Source organism: Lepeophtheirus salmonis, chromosome 7, assembly GCF_016086655.4.
Source record: "Lepeophtheirus salmonis chromosome 7, UVic_Lsal_1.4, whole genome shotgun sequence".
NCBI classification, from domain to species: domain Eukaryota; kingdom Metazoa; phylum Arthropoda; class Copepoda; order Siphonostomatoida; family Caligidae; genus Lepeophtheirus; species Lepeophtheirus salmonis.
Window position 1 is genome coordinate 8,442,593 of NC_052137.2, and position 20,035 is coordinate 8,462,627.

The following is a 20,035-nucleotide window of genomic DNA, read 5'->3' on the forward strand; positions in this document are numbered from 1 at the left end:
AATTTTCCAAACTATGGAACTATTATTTAATGATAATTGCTCACAGCTAGAAAGAAGGTCATTGTAGTTCAACTAATCAACATTCAGAACATTGATAAGGAGAAAAGAAGCAGATAAAGTGACAGCTGACCAGAAAATACACGGTATATTTTTGTATTATCAAGATTATTTTTTAGTATAAAGGTCATGAAGAAGAATTCAACTGGGACACCTAGGAGCGCTAATCCATAAATTGCTCCGAATTTTGTCCTTCAGAAACAAAACCCTTCTTGAAGGTGTAGAACCTGAAGTTAATGTCTAGGTTTCCCACTCATTCAATTAATTAAAGGCAACATACATTCCCATTATAATAAGATACATTGAATTAATTTTTAATAGATGTTAAATAGACGCGATAACAATGAACTGCGCTGGAGATTAAAATATCCCATATACAGAATTTTAGATATATAGAGTTTTAGGCGAATCAGAGTTTAGAGATGAGAAAAAACATTCTTGATTGAGATACACGACACGTCTTCCCCTTTTAGTCTCGTTAGTCGTGGACGTAGAGATGTTTTTTATCTCAATGGTCGTGGATAATGCTACGTCGATGTTCGTTATCAGCTGAGATTTAGATCAAAATATACCAGAGCTTATCGCTTCTACGTTTAGTTTAAAATTTCCATCATTATTCTAACAGAAAACAACCATTCATAATTTTTATAGTAATAAACATAACATATTTTGATACAAAACTCAATAGAAGCATTCAACATTTTTTTAACCAAAAATGAACAATAACGACCTATCCTTACCCCAAGTATTATCTCCAAAATATGGCTAAAATACTATCATGATATAATATAGGAGGTTTCGTGAGTTATAATGTTTCTTAGATTCCGTTTACGTAAGAAAAATTATAATTAATTGGTAAAATTATATAATTTATTATAATTTTTCTTTTTTATAAAAGATTATGTCCTTAAAAAGATAATTAAACATTCAATTTATCACACAATGGAAACAAATTTGGAGACGTTTATGATAGTAGAATTTCTTAAATATCTCCAATTATTAAATGATATCATTTAAAAAAAGTACAGGGTCGTGTACTACAATTATTAATCTCGTCCAAATCCTGAACAAATGAATTGTTACGATTTTTTAATATATTTAATAGCATATATGGTAATTGCATAATCATTTTCAGTATAATCTACATGGGCCTCAATAACTACCTCAATTCTCCCAAAGAACAAACAGTTTACTTCGTAAAGGAAAATAGTAATCTTGTATAAACGATCCAAGAGTTATTAATATTGACTTAACAGTCGAACTATTGTTTTAGCATCAGTAGATCTTTTTAATATTTATAGTTTTGAACATAAAAATGTTTGCATTATCTGGCCTAGGTTTCCATTTTGCACTTTTTCAAGGAAGAGTCGCTTAATGAAAATTTTTCAAAACTGTATTAGGCTCTGTGGTACCATTTGAATGTGTTAGTATTTCCAACATTTTATACATTTTCAACTCTTACTTGTTAATATTTGCATTTATATGACCTTATGCAGTAAAAACGACCGTATCCATTTTACTTCATAAGGAAAAAACCTAATCTTATATAAAGGGTACCAGAGTTGGGTACAATTATCCAATCTAGACCAATTTGGAACTCTTTAATGACGGAAAATCAGATGGTACCAATTACAGCACTATAGGATAAATAGTTCTTAAGTTATTTGCGTTCCAAATAACTCATAACCGTCTTTCAAATTCTGACGTGGTCTTGGAATCAACTTGATAACTAATTATCTCACTGTATATATTCCTAAACGAACTCCAATTTTCTATATGGAATTGAACTCTCAAAAGTTCCCAAAGGTTCTGAGTTGTATGATTGAGATCTTATATATTTTGATATTATGTTTATAAATAACTGAAATCCATAACCGGATGATTCTTTTTCCTTTCCTTTTCGTGTTCTTTGCTGTGTGTTTTCCTTCATCAATCCTCATCCTTCATTCGATCCAGTGATTTGCCATGATATTCAAGTGTAATACTTATCTATTTCCAAAAATATTTGAATGTTCTTTTGATTTGATTCATAAGCACTTAATATTAGATTATGTTTTTGCAAAGAGTAAAGGCTTAATAGTTGGGATTGAGTTTTGATTAACTACAAGTTATTGTCATAGATTTTAAGGATAGATTGGGGTAAGTGAAGCTTTTCATTTATTCATTTTATTAATTATTTGAACCCACTAAAATCAATATAAATAAAGGTTACCATATTTTAAATTCTTAAAGTGACAACATCGATTTGATTTTGCCTTTCTTTGAAAGTAATTTCTACTTCCATCTCAATTTTATTTTGATCCACAAAAATTGGACATTTCATGAATTTATAAAAAGTATCCGGACAAGATGTAAAAAGAGGACATTCCTGGAGAAAGGAGGACGGTTGGTCCTCTACTGTAAATTAAATATAAACGCTTTTTAGTTTCAAAAAATAATGCCAGTATTATACAGGTTATACCGAGTGGTCCATTAAAATCTGAACACTTGAATTTTAAACTTCAAAAAGATATAATATATTAAATAATAATAGAATTTTAACAAAATGAATACTATAAATAGATGTGTGGCTGAGATCTCTTAATCATTAATCTACCCGCCCTTAGCGTCAATGACGGTTTCCAGGGAGTGGTAGTCTTCTGTCATATCGTAACAGTAGTGCGGACAGTTGCTTTGAGGGCCTTGGCGTTTGGCTGACGGGCACTTCAGGTCTTCTTCTCTACATGCGCCCCAAAAGTTGTAGTCGAGGGGGTTGGCTTTAGGGCTATAGGGAGGGGAGGGGGTAAAAGTGTCAAAAAAAGAGTCTTGCAACGGAGGAGATGGGTTTCTGTCATTACTGGTATCAAAAGTTTATCTCCACCCTTACAAGGCTCTTTTCATGCACTTTTTTGATAGATAGCTCTCTGGACAATCTGGGGCGAAACTCAGAGATCTCTTGCATGGTCCCTCATAGACTTGAGGGGATTGGCCTGAGGCTATTTACTTTATCTAATCCGGATCAAGGTTTGCCTTTTTGACATTGCCCGTATTCCTCTCCGACGGTTTGGACTAGGTAACGGTGTAGACGGTGTCCTGGAGACGCCCAGCGTCGAGGAGTACACGAATGGAAATTCTTCGATCACGTTCAAGTGCCATTTTCTCGACTTGTACTTAAGCTAGAGAGCTCAGGTTTGTTTTGTTTTATATATCTAAATGGGGTTTCTTAAAAAATATATCGAAATATGAGTTAATTTCAGTCACTCAACCTTCATTAATTATTGAATTAGTAAGTGTTCAGATTTCAATGAAACACCCGATACATCATTTGGTTCAATGATTAAAATTAATATTTATTAACTAGGTTTTCATTGTATTTAATAATAACAATTGATTTGATTCACTTATGAGCTACAATTTTCTACATTTGACTAATTTGTTACTTATATATTCTGCATAAAGGTTGTACAACATAGAACTCATACAGAGTGGGCTGTACATATTTATTTACAAATTAAAAAAATTGTAGTACAAAAATATGTTTTACTTAATTTGAAAAGAGTAATTTTGATGTATAACTAGATATTATAAATTTGGATTCGAGTATTAATCGAACTCAAAAATACTCGACATAGGTAAAGACGATTTTTTTTTCTGTAAATTAGTCGCAATCGCCCAAATTATCTTTTTAAAAACTCTACTTAGTTTGAGTATTAACCAGGGAAACTCGAAATATTTATATGAGTATGTAGTAATCAAGTGTCCACTTCCTTATATTTTTTATATCTAGGAATATCAAATTATTCCTGCAAAATAAAATTTATAAATAACTAGTCAACATAAAGGATACTGATGGCGCCAAATTTAAAAATGAATGCTGCTATGACCTACAAATTATAACTATTATACATGTTATAAATAGTTTTAAGGCTCGCAATACTTTTACAGTGTATAACTGATAGTTTTAACGGCTCAGGCCAAGGGCCACGGAATATTTTTATGTCATAAACGTTATGTTTTATTTAAGAACATCATACATATTTCGTGTCCCTTCGATCTTGGAATTATTTTTTGATAGCAAACTCGTACCCAATTTTAGAAACTAAAATATGGATATTATCGCCTAACTCGAACTTGACTCGACTTCAATCATCGAAATCTTGAAGTCGACCAAACCCAATAATTTTAACACGAATCCAACTTTAATAAATTGATACAATCGTAATATTTTGGTTCATTAGTTTATGGTAATTTAATTGTAGTACCTTGACTCACACTTAAAAGTTAATAGAAAAGGGTTACCCGGTGTTACTCAGGCCAAAGAGGGAGCGGGAAAACACATTGACAATGGTCAATATTATTTGATCTTAATGTTAGTCCCCTTCGGCGCGGGGGAGCATGACAATAATATGCATAATTATGCATTTTAAAGAATATATATTTGGTTATAAACTTCAAATGACATACCGACATATATGCATACAAAAAATAATCTAAGTGAGAAGTCCATTTTTTTGTTTGTTTTTGTTTTTTGTTGTAAAAATGCCAAATATAAATTTGCGAAGAAAATTGCAAAAAAAAATTTGCATTGAATTTGTAAAAAAAAGTAGTCAATAATATTTCTTGGAATTGTAAAGAGGAACCAAATGCTACAAAGTCGTTGTTTTTTTGTACATGCAAAAGCGAAAAAGTTATGGCAAAAAATGTAGTTGAAAAAATAACACTCAAAAACTGGTTCATTTTTGTTAATATTCATAAAATTATCTAATAAAATATTCCGGAAACTAAAAATACTCTTAATGAGTGTTAGAGACTAAAATTTTGGTTCCAAAATGCATCGTTTTGTGGCATATCTTATTGCAAATTGACCTTAGATTAAAAAAAGTTATTTTCTTATGTTAATTTATATGCAAACGAATTTTTTAGACAAATTTCTACAAAATTTATTTCATCTACGAATACAATATTCCATTGGAAATCCATTTTTTTTTTCACCGATTACTTATTTTTCCCATCACTTTTTTGATTTTGAATAAATTTCGAAAATATGTATATAGACAATTCTTCGTTCAGTGTATAGCTTATCATTTTGTCTGTTTTTTCAACGCTCAGAATTTACAATCTACATGATTGTTCAAGCTCGTACATAATCTTAATGAATTGGGGGGAATTGTATAAGTTTGCCTGAACTCCATTCTCTCTCTTTCTATTTCGAAATTGGAGACAGCGACAGCGGATGATTGAAATTCAATTATTGCAAACTTTTAATAATAAGAAAATAACTTCGCTACTCGAAAAATATATTATTGGAGTAGAATGAGTGGAATCACATCACATCACAATTGCTCGAATAAGTTTCCACGTAGGATTAGACAATCGTTGGATTTCGTCCTGTATATTTATAGTGATTTTCTGTTTCAAAAGTTAATGTATTTGATGACATGTTAGGTTATTTAAAAAGTTCTGAGCGTTTTTCGTTAGAGGTTTTTAATGTCCTATATGCACCAGCTCACACCTCATCAGTTGTGCCAGCAAAATTAATGGAAATAGGGTTCCAACTCCAGATGATTACAGCACTAGCAATCTCAAGCACATTCTCTCTTCTGTCAAACATCACCATATCATGGATTGTATCAATGATTTCTGGAGTAGTCACCTCAATAGGACGTCCAGATCGTTCAGCGTCACTTGTGCCCATAGGGCCACTCCGAATTTTTTTGAAAGCACATATAAAATGTTCTAATCGAAGGTGCAGCGGGCCCATGATGTTTACCAAGATTATTTTTAGTCTAATGAGGATTTTTGCCTTTTATAAAGTAATGTTTAATCAACACACGAAATTATTTTTCGTCTATTTTTTTTTAAATCACTCCACTTCCTCGATTTAAACAAATGCCAAACAGAAAGAAATAGACTGATCTGCTGAAAGTTGGTTTGTGTTCTCTCAAGAGATGCTAATAACTAAACATAACCTAGATGCACGGCTGTACTGCCATCTCTTGGACTTTGGATGGACTTTTCAAACGACCCTCGTATATGCAAACCATTGCTTCACTCCCAATATCGATATTTCCCCTTAGGTATCGATACTGATATCGGTCTTATATTGCTATTTGGATATCGATATTCTTCCATAATAAATAACAAACCTCGTAGTCTAGGTTTTCTCCCAGCTAATTTTATATTTCACTGATTATTTAAATGCATGTGTACTGTTCCTACTTTGTTGATTTGGCCTTATGTTTTTAGCTATTGACGTACTTGAAGATCCATTACACGACTAATTTTATTGCCCTACCCTGATTAAAGGATTTCCAGAGTATATGACATCGTACATCCTCATTTTGATGCTGTGAAGTCGTCCTCTCCCCTTTGCAGAGTTACACCTTTGAACCAAATGTTTTTACCGCCGTACTAGAAGGTAAAGGATGCTGTTTTGTGGTTTATATTCTGTTTTTTTCTTCCACTTTTTTTTGTTTATATAATGTATCACTGTTAAAATAACACTACTATTGAAAAGACAGTCGGTTCCTCTCTTTGTCGATGAGCAAAATTACAAAATCGGCAAGGGATCAAATACTTATTTTCTCCACTGTACATAAGTAAAATGATAGACTCCATATGATTCAATCCTCTGGCTCACCTGTAGGATGAACCAAATGTAATTTTGCATGTCATCATTAGCTGACTTTACTATGTAGACCCCCAAAAATTTGATTTTCGGAACAAAGTGGCACAGGTGGAAACTTAAAACTTAAACACTTGTTTTATATTTATTTAAGTGGTTATGTGTGAGGAAATGATACCTGTCTTTAATTGTATAGGTAGCCATATATCTAAAGCACCTATTGCTTTTTTATTTATTTTTAGAAAAAACGAGAAAGGTAATTGCAGCAAGATTCTAGGCTTAAGGCATCAACTCTTCTTTGCATAGGTAACGCTCCAACAGAGGTATACAATCGCAGTAATGACCGTATGTCAGCATTTGGGAAAATCAAAGAGGATCTTCGAACGATGATCACCACCGAACACACAGTATGCCTCCAACGGCATTGTTGCGCATCTGATCTGGTCCCCAGAGGTTTTTCGGCTCACGGCAGCCATGTAAATCGACGTTTTCAAGGTCAAACTGCTCCCTGGGTACAGGGAAAAAAATTCCCGACGGCAACATCGTCTTTCAAACTGCCAAAATTACTCAGACCTTCTTAGGTAACAACATAAGTGTCTTGGACAAGAGAATGTGGCCATTATCCATTCCAGATGTCAATCTCCTCAACTTTTCTTTCGGTCCGCACATCGAGAGGAGGGCTTGTAGTATTCGTCACCCAAGCGTTCAAGCCATGCAGTCTCGGGCGACGAGGAGTGGGCTGCCGTGGACCCGAACTTTATTAACAATACTTGCAACTCTTTTTGAAAGAGGTTTGTCGCCATGTGCGTGGCCAATGGCAGCCGAATAGAATGAATCAATTTGACATTGGCTATATATCAGAAAAGGATGAATAAAGATTTTTGTTCAATGTATAATTAAAGAATGGGAGGCTATTTTCTTTTTTCTTTCCAAGTGTGTAAGTTTCAAGTTTCCACTCGGTACTTATATTTGAAGAGAGTACCTAAGGATGTCAATATTCGAATTTAAAATGTGCTTTACTTGTTCTTCAATGCCACTTGCTAATATTGTATAAATCTTAATTGGCATCCAGTGGTCCAATTTGATTCAGTGACCCTTTCTAGGGATGCAAACATTCCGACCACATATCAAATATAACGTAAAAATCCTTTCCATATTTTATTCAGATAAATTAATTACACAGGTCAACATAGAATTTTCATCAGAAATAATTTGGATGTATGTATGTTACAGCATTTTTGATGGTGATTCCAAATCTGTCTTTATATTTCTTCTAGCACGTGCAGAGTTTAAGGTGAAGCTAATTTTGTTTTTTTATAGGTTTCCTTATTTATTTGTGGTAAATCAATAATTTTGATAAACCTTCCTGATGTTTAAATGATTTTTTTTAAATAAAAAATGGATCTGCGAGTCTCAAAATTTGTAGACCTTGTTATTCTTCGAAATGCAGTATAATATAAAACATATCGTTTTTCTATATAATGGTAATAAAATTCCATCCGTTCCAATTTCTCATTCTGTTCATTTAAGAGACATATGACAATAAGGAAAAACTTTTAGAAGCAATTAAATATTAATTAATCAGTGGAAAATATGGGATATCTCAAAGTTATAAATGCTTATGGGTAAGTAATCAGGATTTACAATTTTTTTGTTTTTCCTAGTATCTGAGATAGTCTTGCCACTATGGAACATAACACCAGAAGTGACTTGCACCATAGGTCTATATATGTCCGAGGGAAAAGCACTGTCCAATCTGTCCCTATAGTGGATCTCCAGAAAAAAAAAAGACCACCTCTCCACATTAAACTTGGTTTCACAAAGAATGTTGTAAAAGCCAATTCTGAAATGTTCCAATACCTCTCGAAAAAAAAGATAGGTGCAGAAAAATTGAAGGAGGGATTTTTTGTTGGACCACAAATATGGAAGGTTTTGAATGACACTGAATTTCAAAAAGCCTTACGTCCACTACAATTGAAGGCTTGGGTGTCTTTCAAATGGATATGTGAAAATTTCCTCGGAAACTACAATGTACCTTCGTATAAAGATAGACTCAAGAACTTGCTTGATGCTTACAAAGAACTTGAGTACCGGATTTATTTGAAATTTCACTTCTCGTATTCTCCGAACCCCTTGGTGCAGTGAGTAACGAACAAGAAGAGTGGTTTCACCTATATTTTCGCACAATGGAGAATCGCTACCAAGGATTTTGGAATGAAAGCACGATCACAGACTATTCTTGGTTGCTGTATCGTGACAATCCAGCCAAAATATATACAAAAAAAAGACACATTCACAACGCTTTTAATATATCACTTAGGTATTTTGTTTTTTCTTGTGTTTCCAAAATTTGCATAAAGTTTGATATATGCATGTCACATAACAATCCCAAAAATAGATAAAAATTTCAAACTGCTGTATTTCAAAAACTACGTGTTAAAATAATCCGTTTAGGAAAATGGTCTAAAATTGGGGATGAGAAAAAAAAAAGTTCAATTAGTATAATAATTTCAAAACGGGCGTCCATTTTAATTACATCGATCCTAAAATGTTATATTTTTAAGAAATTAAAAAACCCTTTTTGTTATCCAAAATGATAAATATGTATTTTTTTTATTTGTCATAAATGACCTCTGAAAGTATATTTGATAATAATATATTAGACACTTGATATACTAAAATGTGATTTAAGTGATAAAAATATAGAAATAAATAAAAATATATGTGCGTAATACCCGGTACCAATGGTATACTTGCGACATACATTAGAACTAATATACTCATAACGTGAGGCAACTTAGTGCAATGTTGTTGATATAATCTTAAAAAGATATACTTTTAATCTACAATACTTACAAATATAAAAATCCTGTATCTCGATTCAACTCAATAATTTTAAAGCAACAACATGAAAAGCCATTTTGTTTCAATATTTTACTGATTTTCAAATCAAAACTCCTTCATGTAGGACCTGTTTTTTTCTTTCATTAAATGAGTATGTCAATAACATCATTAGCTACAATAGTTCCATCATCCTCTACACGTGTAACTCAAATTTGAATATAAGACACGTAAATGTTTAAAAAAATATATATTTGATGCTAGAGATTAAACATACGAATATATCATTAGAGAGTTATTCTTCAAGGGGTCTTGTTTGATGAAAAATTTAATCTAAGGATACTCTCTTTTGTTCAAAAATTTATTTATTACAACCAGCAGTTATGACATGATTCGTCGGCGAATGAATACAAATTGATGTTGGAATAAAATCATTAGCATTGAATCCTTATATCCGATATATTTTCAAATAAAAACACGATAAAATAATAACAGGAAATGAACCCAATTTCTGGACAATCTATTTATTTGTAACAATTCAATCGCATTAATTTGAAAATATGGAGACTATTGTCATGGAATTCATAGCAAAAATACTGTTTTTATTTAAATCGGAAATAAGAGCATACGAACTTTTAGAAAACAGATCAAATATATAAAAGTAAGAAGTATATAAGCAAATATTGCAAATAACTTATTATCTCTAAGGAAATTCTACAACTTCTGCCAATTCAAATTGATATAAATGGATTTATAAATACTCAAGAATATAGTTATATATCATTTTTTAATAGACTAATGAAATGAAGAGGTTCATTTACTAAATATAGCCAACAAATGAAGAGCATAAACACATATAACGATCGAATTTAAGGGACTTTGAAGGAAACGGCAAATAAATCGAGAAATAATCTATTACTACGACATCAAAGGATCATAAAACTACGAAGCAAGTGTAAGCAAATTATAGAGTACTAATAATTCAATTACATCTGTTTAACAGGGGGCCGTCATCACTGGAGGACCAAGAAGGTCTGTGATCCCAATATTTTTTTTTTTTAAGTAGCAGTATTTATCGATATTATTGATGGTGAGTCATAGTTAGTGTTGTTTCGGTCTTTAGGGACCTTGGTTCATTCTAGTCCCACTTGTCGGTCCTTAAATAAGGTAAACTCCATCCCTTGTGACGGCATTGAGGGTATTATTCCATTATATGATAGAATAAATTATATAAATATATAAAATATTCGTATTATATTACATTATATTGAAAGTATGAATATTTTTTTGGAAGGACTTAATACCTATATCTTATTTAACTTATGAAATCATTGACATCACTATATTTCAATATACCAAGGACTGACAGTCCTAAGACTGGACTAGACTGAATAAATAAGGACCTACACAACACTAGTCATAGTCACTCCAATCAGCCCTAAATAGTAAAACCGTGATTACGACACAGTTTTAAAAACGATGGAGCGAAGTATCTCTGTATATCTATGAACGCAAAATTTTATTGACTTGCTAAATAATATTGATCGATTTAAAAAAAACAACAACAAATATCTTCATCAGACTAAGGACAGGTGATATCTATGCCAAAAGAAATCTTGTGTTACCACTTCTTGACAGGAAATGACTTATGGCTAGATCTCCTCCCTCGTCGCCTGCAACAAGGGTCTTATTATCTAGTTTAAAAAGCTGAAGAACGACAAGAAAAGCCTTGAAAGGAAGCCTGGAAGCCACAAGGCCAAAAGAACACACAAGATGACTTGGCAAATTTCTCGCCCTGGTAAATGTGACCTCCGTCCTTACCAGACTGCAATCCTCTTGAGAATGGGATCTAGGATGCCATCGAGAAGAAGGCCTGTCACACACATGACAATATGGATGCCATAAAAGCTGCAGTGGGGAAGTATTGGGCTGACACGTCAGAAGAGTGCGTGAAGAAGACCTATAAGGTTTTAAGGCCTAGGATTAAGGCTATGATGGAGCCAAGGGTGGCCTCTTTGACAGTTAATTGTTTAAATACAGTAAAATAGAAAAATACTTAGTCTCATTGTCTTGCTACCTGCATCTCTTTTTGAGAATCTTGATATAGCTGAGCTTTGGAAAATTCCTTCACGATTCACAGAGACACATTGATTTAATATGCGTATTGACTTTAATTTCCTAAGTATTTATATCACTTTTGTGGTTCAATTAAATTACTATGAAAATTTTGAAACCCTCCTATCCAGAAACATTATTGCTTGGAAAATTTTGTTTAGCTCTCACATTGAAATTACAAGTTCAAGCATTTAAATACCCTCTTTTAAAATGAGTAAACGCCTCTTGGATTGAAGAACTGCGATGATGGGAATAAATATTTATATAATTTGTTTATGTTTGCACTAATTTATTTGTAATTTTGATGAAATTGTGTAATTGTTTATTGATCATCGATGGTGCATTTTCACTTGACGTCAGCATTTTTGATGTCGGCCATTTTGTGGCCCTAAACAACCAATTTTTAAAAGAATAAACCCCCTTCTTTCCTTAATATTTAGAAATATAATGAACTATTGGATCATGACCAAATGGGACAAATTCCATAAAAGGACTTAAGTCTTACTGTTTATTAAAAATCTATAGCTCTATTGCCTAGTTTTATTATATATCAAGTGCTAAAATCTATCAAAAAAATGTTATTAGAACGCTATTCAATCTTATTTCTGTATTTTAGATAAAAATTAACTATTGCAATAGAAAGAGTAAGATATTTTTCTCTAATTATTCTACTTTTGTTGTCCATAATTGTTCAATTTAGCCGTTTTTAAGGATTTTAAGAACATATAGCCTTGATTTAGTTCACAAATATCCCTGTTTATTATTGACATCAAGTAGTATTCCATGCAGATGTTAAGTCTTTTTGTATTCTCAAAGGCGTTTGATGATTTTTTCCCAAATTTATTTGAAAATTCTTCCTTTATTGTAGTCAAAATATCCACCCCCAAGTTGACGTCTCCTTCAATTTTGATGCAATTTATCACGTCAGTGAAAACGCTCAATACAGTTTTTTATTATTATCAACAGAGTGTGAACAGTCTTTCTAAGTTTACAAATATACATATATATATATAGTTCTGAGTCTCATAATCAGATAATGAAATTAAAGTAAAGAATATATTATTGGAGTTAGAGCAGAGGGGTCTATACTTTTAGGAGATATTCGGGGACAATTAGCACACTTTGGAGGATCATGAAAGTAAATGGAATGTCTCGCTATGAAGTATTCCTAGGGGGGGGGGCCACTCGGAGTCGATCTGGTATGACGGATGAGAGCCGAGGAGATCACATCTCATTAAACAAAGCACTACGACTTTTTCTTGTATCTACTATGAATTATTAGAGTATAATTACAGGTTGAACGTAATAGGTATCATGGAGAGGAACTTCTATGTCTTTCAATCCATGAACCCCTGAAACAGAAAGTTATTATAAACATATATGAATCGAAATATACCGTAGAAACTCTAATGATTGTCGAATCCTACGTGAGCAATTGTGATCGATTGAGTAGATATTCCCTCCTACTCCATTAATATATTCTTCGCTTTGCAAAGTTATTTTCTTATTATTAAAAGGTTGCAATATTTGAATTTCAACGATTTGCCGCCCTTGTCTTCAATTTCGAGATAGAAAGAGAAAGTTTGACGTGTGTCCAAACTTATACAATGTACCCAAAACGTATTTTACTTCGAATAACTAATTGTTCGTTGTTATTGATATTTATTTTACTTTATAAAACTATATTCTTTATTGCTAATTATTATTAATTAACATTTTATAGAAAACAAATGATAATTTTAATAGGTTAGTTAGCAATGTGTTTTTTTAAATCGTCAACCTAACACAAATTTTGAGCAGAAATGTGGCCTGTCAACACAAAAACAAGCTAGTATGATTTATCTCAAAAAAGTGTGTGGATCACATTTTTTATTCTTACACGAATTATTGTTAATTGATATCGATAAATCATTCTTATTAACTCTTTGGAGTTGCCAAAAATGATTGTCACAATAAAAGAAAGGGAATGGACTCTTGGTTGAGTGCAAAACTTCCTGCTAAAATCAAATTGAATGATAAGTTATATATCTCCATTTGTTCTTAAGTTATGGTCGATTATTCATTTTTGACGGTTTGTGTCACTCTGACCTTTGACCTCTTACATTGGCCATGTACAATTTCATTTGAAAGGGTTCATATTACGTCCAATAAAAGTCTCTTAAACTAAATTAATGTACTAAGCTAATGCTAAAATTCTGGAGTGTCTTAACTCATTCCACAAATTTGAATAATAAGCCTATAATTGACTAAAATATGTTCATAAAATATTGAACTGTATGCAAGGGCGTTGCTAGCTTTCATCATTTGAGGAGAGGGGGCTTAGTCTCAAAAACTATCAACATCGTTATATTATTAATTTGGTAAATAGGTTTATTTTATGTATATATTAGCAGAGGGTGCCCGCGTTGCAGGACTGGATAAAAGAGAATAGAAACAAAGAATAAATGTAGAGGAAAATAGGCAGAGAGAGGGATGTAAAAAGATACAGTGGGAGAAGAGACAGAAATAAATATAGAAAGAGATAAGGAGATTTTATTTTGGTCCAAAACAGGCTCTTAATATCTTAGGAAGCACTAAAATATATATATTTTGGGATTCTCTCCTTCTTCCGATTTTTCTTCTAGATTGTTTTTTTGTTGACGCACCAAATATTTATTTTTGGTACTCTTATAGCTATTAGATAATGTTTTTTGAAGGTTTATTTATTATATTTTATAACTATATCAACTTTAGGGCCCTCAACATGATGTCCCATCGCTTTATAATCATTTAAAAATTTACGATTTGAACCTTTTTCACTGAACCAGAAACAAAATCTATATTATAAATATACAATTTATTTTTTTATAAGAAAAAATCATATCATTGACTTGTTATATTGTTTTAGTGAATCCTACAAAGAACGAAAGAAAACTAAAGGATCTTTGATGAAGCTTTGATCCTTGTTTGACGATTGATCTTCTATATATGTCCCTATGTAGGTTCGAAATAACTCTGGTAATTATTAGTTAATTAATGACAAAGATTTGGATCTGAAACAACGTAAGTAAAAGCAGATCCGACTTCTACCATCTTATGTCTTTCGTTTTTGTTTTTAGATTTAAAGTTGTTAAGAATAATCATCTTATTTTAAGTAGAAAAAATAAAAAATAAATCTATTTCACACTTTATTGTGATTGATTTTTAGATATTCCTGACAAATTGCAGTGCTTCCAAACGTGGAGGTGCTTCCTTTGTAAGCATCGTATTCACTTATTAATACCCAATAAAATACAAAGGCTTTTGAATAAATAAAAAATAACCATTAAATAAAATTAACATAGGCGCATCAATTTTAAAAGGAGTGCACTTGTTTTTTTGGGGCGCTTGACCTGTGTGCGTGCAAATTTTAAGGGATAATTTAATTAAAAGGAAGGTGACCTCTTTCCTATTTGACACCTATTTATTATATTTCCATCGATGGAAGTGAAAAGATCATAACTGGACCTCATTCAAGAATAATAGATTTCATATTATTCTCTGACAATAAAATTATCATATCAACTCACTCAGCCATTAACATGTCTAAGGTTGCAAAGGTAAGTTGAACTAAACTATTTCATTGATGTTTGCATTTTTATTCATTAATATACTATAATTTCTGTCTTTTTATCCTTGTAGAATTCATCTCAATCCCTAAAAAGGAAGATTCAAGAAGATTCAAACTTTTTGGGTGATATTTTGGTAAGTCTTAAACAATTAATCATAAAGTTATTTAAATGAAGTATTTATTTTTGGTTAATTGTGTTTTTTATGCTTATAGAATCAGTGTACAACTTTTAAGAAGGTAAAGTCCTCGAAGAAACCATCATCTACCTCAGTTGGTCACGCAAAGAATAATGCTGACAAAACAAGAACCATGATATTCGAATCTCATTCGAAGCCTTCAAGTACCAAAGAAAAAGAGCACTCTCTCAATTCTAAACCCATACAATCTGAGTCTCATACCAAGTCATCCAGTATCAAAGATAGGGAACGGTCACAAAAATCTACCTCATCAACATCTCAATCTCATTTAAAGTTATTCGAAATTGAAGATAATGCTCACTTTCAAAAATCTAGCTCAAAAACATATGAGTCGAAGTCTTCCAGAACCAAGGATATAGAACAATCTCAAAAATCTACCTCGATAACCTCTGAGTTACCTTCTAAGTCATCTGTTGTCAAAGATAAAGATCGTTCTCGAAAATCTAGCTCTAAAGCATCTAAATCTCATTCAAATTTATTCGAGATTGAAGATGAGGAGCTCTCTCAAAGAGTTAGCTCCACAACACCGGAATATTATTCGAAGTCCTCCAGTAACAAAGATAAGAAGAGTTCTCGAAAATCTAGCTCCACAAAACCTGTATCTCAATTTAAGGAAGAATCTACAAAATCTAGCTCAAAAGTATATGATTCTGATTCTAAGTCATCCAGAAATAAGGATAGAAAACGTCCTCTAGAATCTAGTTCTACAATATCTGAACCTAATACGATGTTTCTCGACATTGAAGAGAAAGAGAGTAATCAAAAATCCAAACCAGATGAGTCTGATTCTCGGACATCCAGAACCAATAATAAGGAACATTGTCAGAAATCTACCGCCGTGGTTTTTAAATCAGGGACTGAGTGTAAGCAGCATTCTCAGTCATTAGATAAACAGGAATTGAGGTCTTGTCATCGATCAAGCTCTAAAAGTCGTTCACTCTCCAAGGAAAAAATCAAAAATAACTATCGTGGATCAGATCAGAAGAGGGATCTAGAGTCCTTTAAGCGTAGTCTTAAAAGTACAGATCACATAAGCAATTCTTCCAATGAACAGGTAAAGTCAAGGCCCTCTTCAGATTCTAATAACAGAAATGAAAAACGTCGTCGTTCAAGCATTGATTCTAATTCAAAGGGAGGTGAAAAATTTGTCTCTAAAAGAGACGGTGCCTCAGGAAAGGAAGACGCTCGTGTATATACCAAGTGTAACACCCAAGAATTAGTTAGTTGTGAATTCAATAATATCTCCAGAATTGTAAAACCTCCAAAAAAAATCAGAAGAAGTTTAACAGAAGAAGATAACTTCAAAGTTCCTAATAAATCTGTTGCTAATTCAAAAGATTGTTCCTCTAAAGGGAGCAATGATAGTTTGCATGTGATAGGAGCAAGGACCAAAAAGTTAAAATCGATGAAGTATCCAAAAAGTACGAAAAACTTAAAATGGAAGAGGCACTTATGCTTCTGTATAAATCCAAGAAGTCTCCTAATTATTCAAGCACTGATTCTGGTAAGGGTTCTACTCGATCCAATACTCCAAACTACTTATCAGAAGATTTGGAAACTAAAACTGTGGATAGTTCAGTTTTTTCACTTCAAGATAAAACAGCGTGTTCAAAAGTAATTGAACCTAAAGTGACTCCTATTAAGTTAAAATTGAATACACCTAAGATTAAAACTATGATCAATTCATCTAAAGAGAATGAACCTACTATAACGAATCAATCTTCAATCAATAAAATGGATGATGAATCTTATAATGAATATAAGAAACACATTAGCAAATCCTTTGCTTCTCTCCTAAGCTTAGGAGAAAAGTGTTTGAAGAGTTTAAAGAAAAATCGTCATTCTACATCTGGTGGCCCTTCTAATTTAAAAGAACAAATAACCCCTTGGTATGAAGTCCCGTACCATTCTTATGAGTTGGAGCAAATGATTCATCGATCATTGGAGAAGTCCACTCTCGAAAAATATGAAAATCCTTTAGGAAAAGTGAATTACTTGGAAAAGAAAGTAGGTTCATTGCCAAAACGTACCACCAATGAGGTTGTCCAAATACAATCAGCTCAAGTGATTCAAAAACATTCTTCATTAATATCTACCAAGACAGCTGATATTGCTAGGAATAGAGAATCTTCATCAAAACTCCAATGGACTCCCTCCAATCCATCCATTGAAATCAAAAAAATAATTGCACCAGCTTCTCAAAGAACATCAAATTATGGTTTAAATCGTGAACCATGCCCATTGAACAATTCCCAGTCACCGTTTGATAGAAGTTCATCATCTATGCCTCCACCTTCCCATCAAATGAAACGCGTGTCTCATGTTAAGAATCAGTTAGCAAGACCTTTGTCAGAAAAAAAGGAACTCCTCCAAGGGCCATTAAATACAAGTTCTTGGAATAGTAAAATGGATAATAACAAAGGCCCTGGAAATTTTCCGTCATTGACTCGATCCGTTTCATCACATCAGTTAAAAAGTGTGTCCAAATCAACACTCCAACGCGGACCAAATCTAAATACATTGAATCGATCTTTATCATCAAATCAATTAAAAAGCAATAATATACCTCCTGCAGTCAAACGTTCATCTAATAACCACCTGGAACGGGAATTGGCCCCTAAGCCACAGTCCCTAAAACGTTCTTCATCATCACATCAGTTGAATAGGCATTCCTCATCATCCATACCACCTCAATCTACTTTCAAACAGCAAGCAAACCGTGCCCCTGCTATTCAACCTCAACCCTTAAATCGTTCAAACTCCTTCCATCAGTTCAAGAACACTTCTAATAGTATTTCAAAAAGTGGAACTTTACCATCTCAGGCTAAACATCCAGCATCTTCATTCTCTAAACCATCTGTTCTTGCACCCATTACAAGGCCAAATGTTAAAGAAAACATTAATTTTAATCAAGAGTCAAAAATAGAAGCTCCAGTAAATCCTTATGTTGTATCAAAGCGAGCAAGCTATCCTTTTTCATCATCAATACCGAAGAAATTGATCCCGTTCATGGAATCTCACAATACCATTCCTCCCTCGGGAAAGAACAAATATAAGCCCTTGAGCTCTTCTTTTGTTCCCTCTCAAAAGCCCCAAAAAAACTCCAGAAGTCCTTGCTAAGATCCTTCCACCTATAAAAAATGAAGAGATAAAATTGATGAAGCCCAAATATTTCTTCACAATTCAAATCCCTTCCAACAAATCCTCCTCTAGAGTTCCTCTCAAAGAAAGAAGCAACGAACAAAACTCTATTGTATTTTCGCGAGTGGAAACTCTGAGTGACTCTGAAGATGAAATGATAGAATATGAAGAAGTGATTGTTCCGCGGATTGAACCCCTTCCTGAAATGATAACTGAGCTTCCACAAAGCCCAAAGCATGAACCCTCTTTATCAGACAGTTCGGATGATGATTCGTCTTCCTCTTGTTCTTCATCTTGTTCATGCTCTAGTTGTTCTTCATCTGACTCGTCCTCAAGTTCAGATAGTGACTGAGCAAATCCAAGGGTTCGGAACGCTCACTTTTTTTTCATTTTCAGGAAGGATAAACACAGGTGGTATGGATTTTTATTAAATTGTTCCCGTTCATTTTTGCGTGGATTTGCAAATGTAATTGTCGTCGATGGGTAGGGAGTAGTAACAGAAAAGGATTCTAACGCATCATTTGATGTTTTAAGTTGGATATTTTTTGAGGAGTAGGGAATCATGTGGAGCCCATAAATAGAGGCACCTTTATCTTAAGAATGTGCCCGTTGTTGTGCAGGACAGTAATTGTTCCTTTTGACAATTGTACCTTTTTTCAAATAGCCAAATAATTACATGAACTATAAATGATAATATGTACTCTTGCATAAATATTAATTTACGTGTGTATTTTAGTTGTAAACTTTTATGAATTGCTTTAAAACTATTGTATCTTTTACCGTTTTATTCTAACTAATTTTTTTAATTTGTATTAATGTTATTTTTGTTTTTATACTTATTAAATACAAATCAACTTTTTAAAAGGTAAACTTGCTTGAATGGTCATTCTCTTTATTTTTCAAGTCATTATACAATAAAGAACAAGAATTTTGATTCCCACAAAATATAACAACACTATTCCCCACAATTAGGATTATGAAATCATTTCAAAATTTGAGGAAAAGGATGCATCTGAAAAAGACTTTTAACATGAGAGTCAATAATTAATTAAATGGATACTAAAATAAAATACTTTTCATGTGACTCACATGAAACCAGTTTTTCGTAATTGCAACTTAACTAAAACTGACTGCATTCTAATTTATTGTGCTAATTATCCCTTTAATATCCCATCAGATAACTACGTTATTGTTTGTTAAAACGTTGATTTTTTTAGGATTATAATAAAATTATTTAAAAAAAAGGGATTATAATAATTTACTCGAATTAATAAAACAAAATCTATCTCTAAATTAAGTAATATATTGCCTTTCATTTTGTCCTTTTTGAAAATACATCCAATATTACAAATAAAAACAGTTGCAAATGATTTTTAGACTAGAAGGCAACTTAACAATTTTTTTTTTTTTTTGCAAATTCCTACTAAATTCTTTAAGTGTAGTCTTAAGTATGACGCATGGGGTACGTTGCTTTTTATAGGTGTGAGATGT

The 20,035-nt window shown here is 32.5% G+C and overlaps 1 protein-coding gene across 5 annotated transcripts; it reads left to right on the forward strand.

The window, feature by feature from the left end:
- The first annotated feature begins 1,959 nt into the window (after positions 1–1,959).
- Positions 1,960–19,418, forward strand: LOC121121634 (uncharacterized). 5 transcript variants are annotated; one of them, XM_071889948.1, is made up of 5 exons: positions 1,960–2,196; positions 14,505–14,659; positions 14,716–15,195; positions 15,278–15,340; positions 15,420–19,418. In XM_071889948.1, exons 3-5 carry the CDS (start codon positions 15,178–15,180, stop codon positions 17,019–17,021), a joined length of 1,683 nt encoding a protein of 560 aa, XP_071746049.1. In that variant the 5' UTR covers positions 1,960–2,196; positions 14,505–14,659; positions 14,716–15,177; the 3' UTR covers positions 17,022–19,418. The 5 variants fall into 5 exon arrangements, with proteins under 5 accessions (XP_071746049.1, XP_071746048.1, XP_071746051.1 ...); XM_071889950.1 differs by having other exon boundaries at positions 1,969–2,196; positions 14,505–14,594; positions 14,941–15,195; XM_071889949.1 differs by having other exon boundaries at positions 2,007–2,196; positions 14,505–14,614; positions 14,941–15,195.
- The last annotated feature ends 617 nt before the right edge of the window (positions 19,419–20,035 follow it).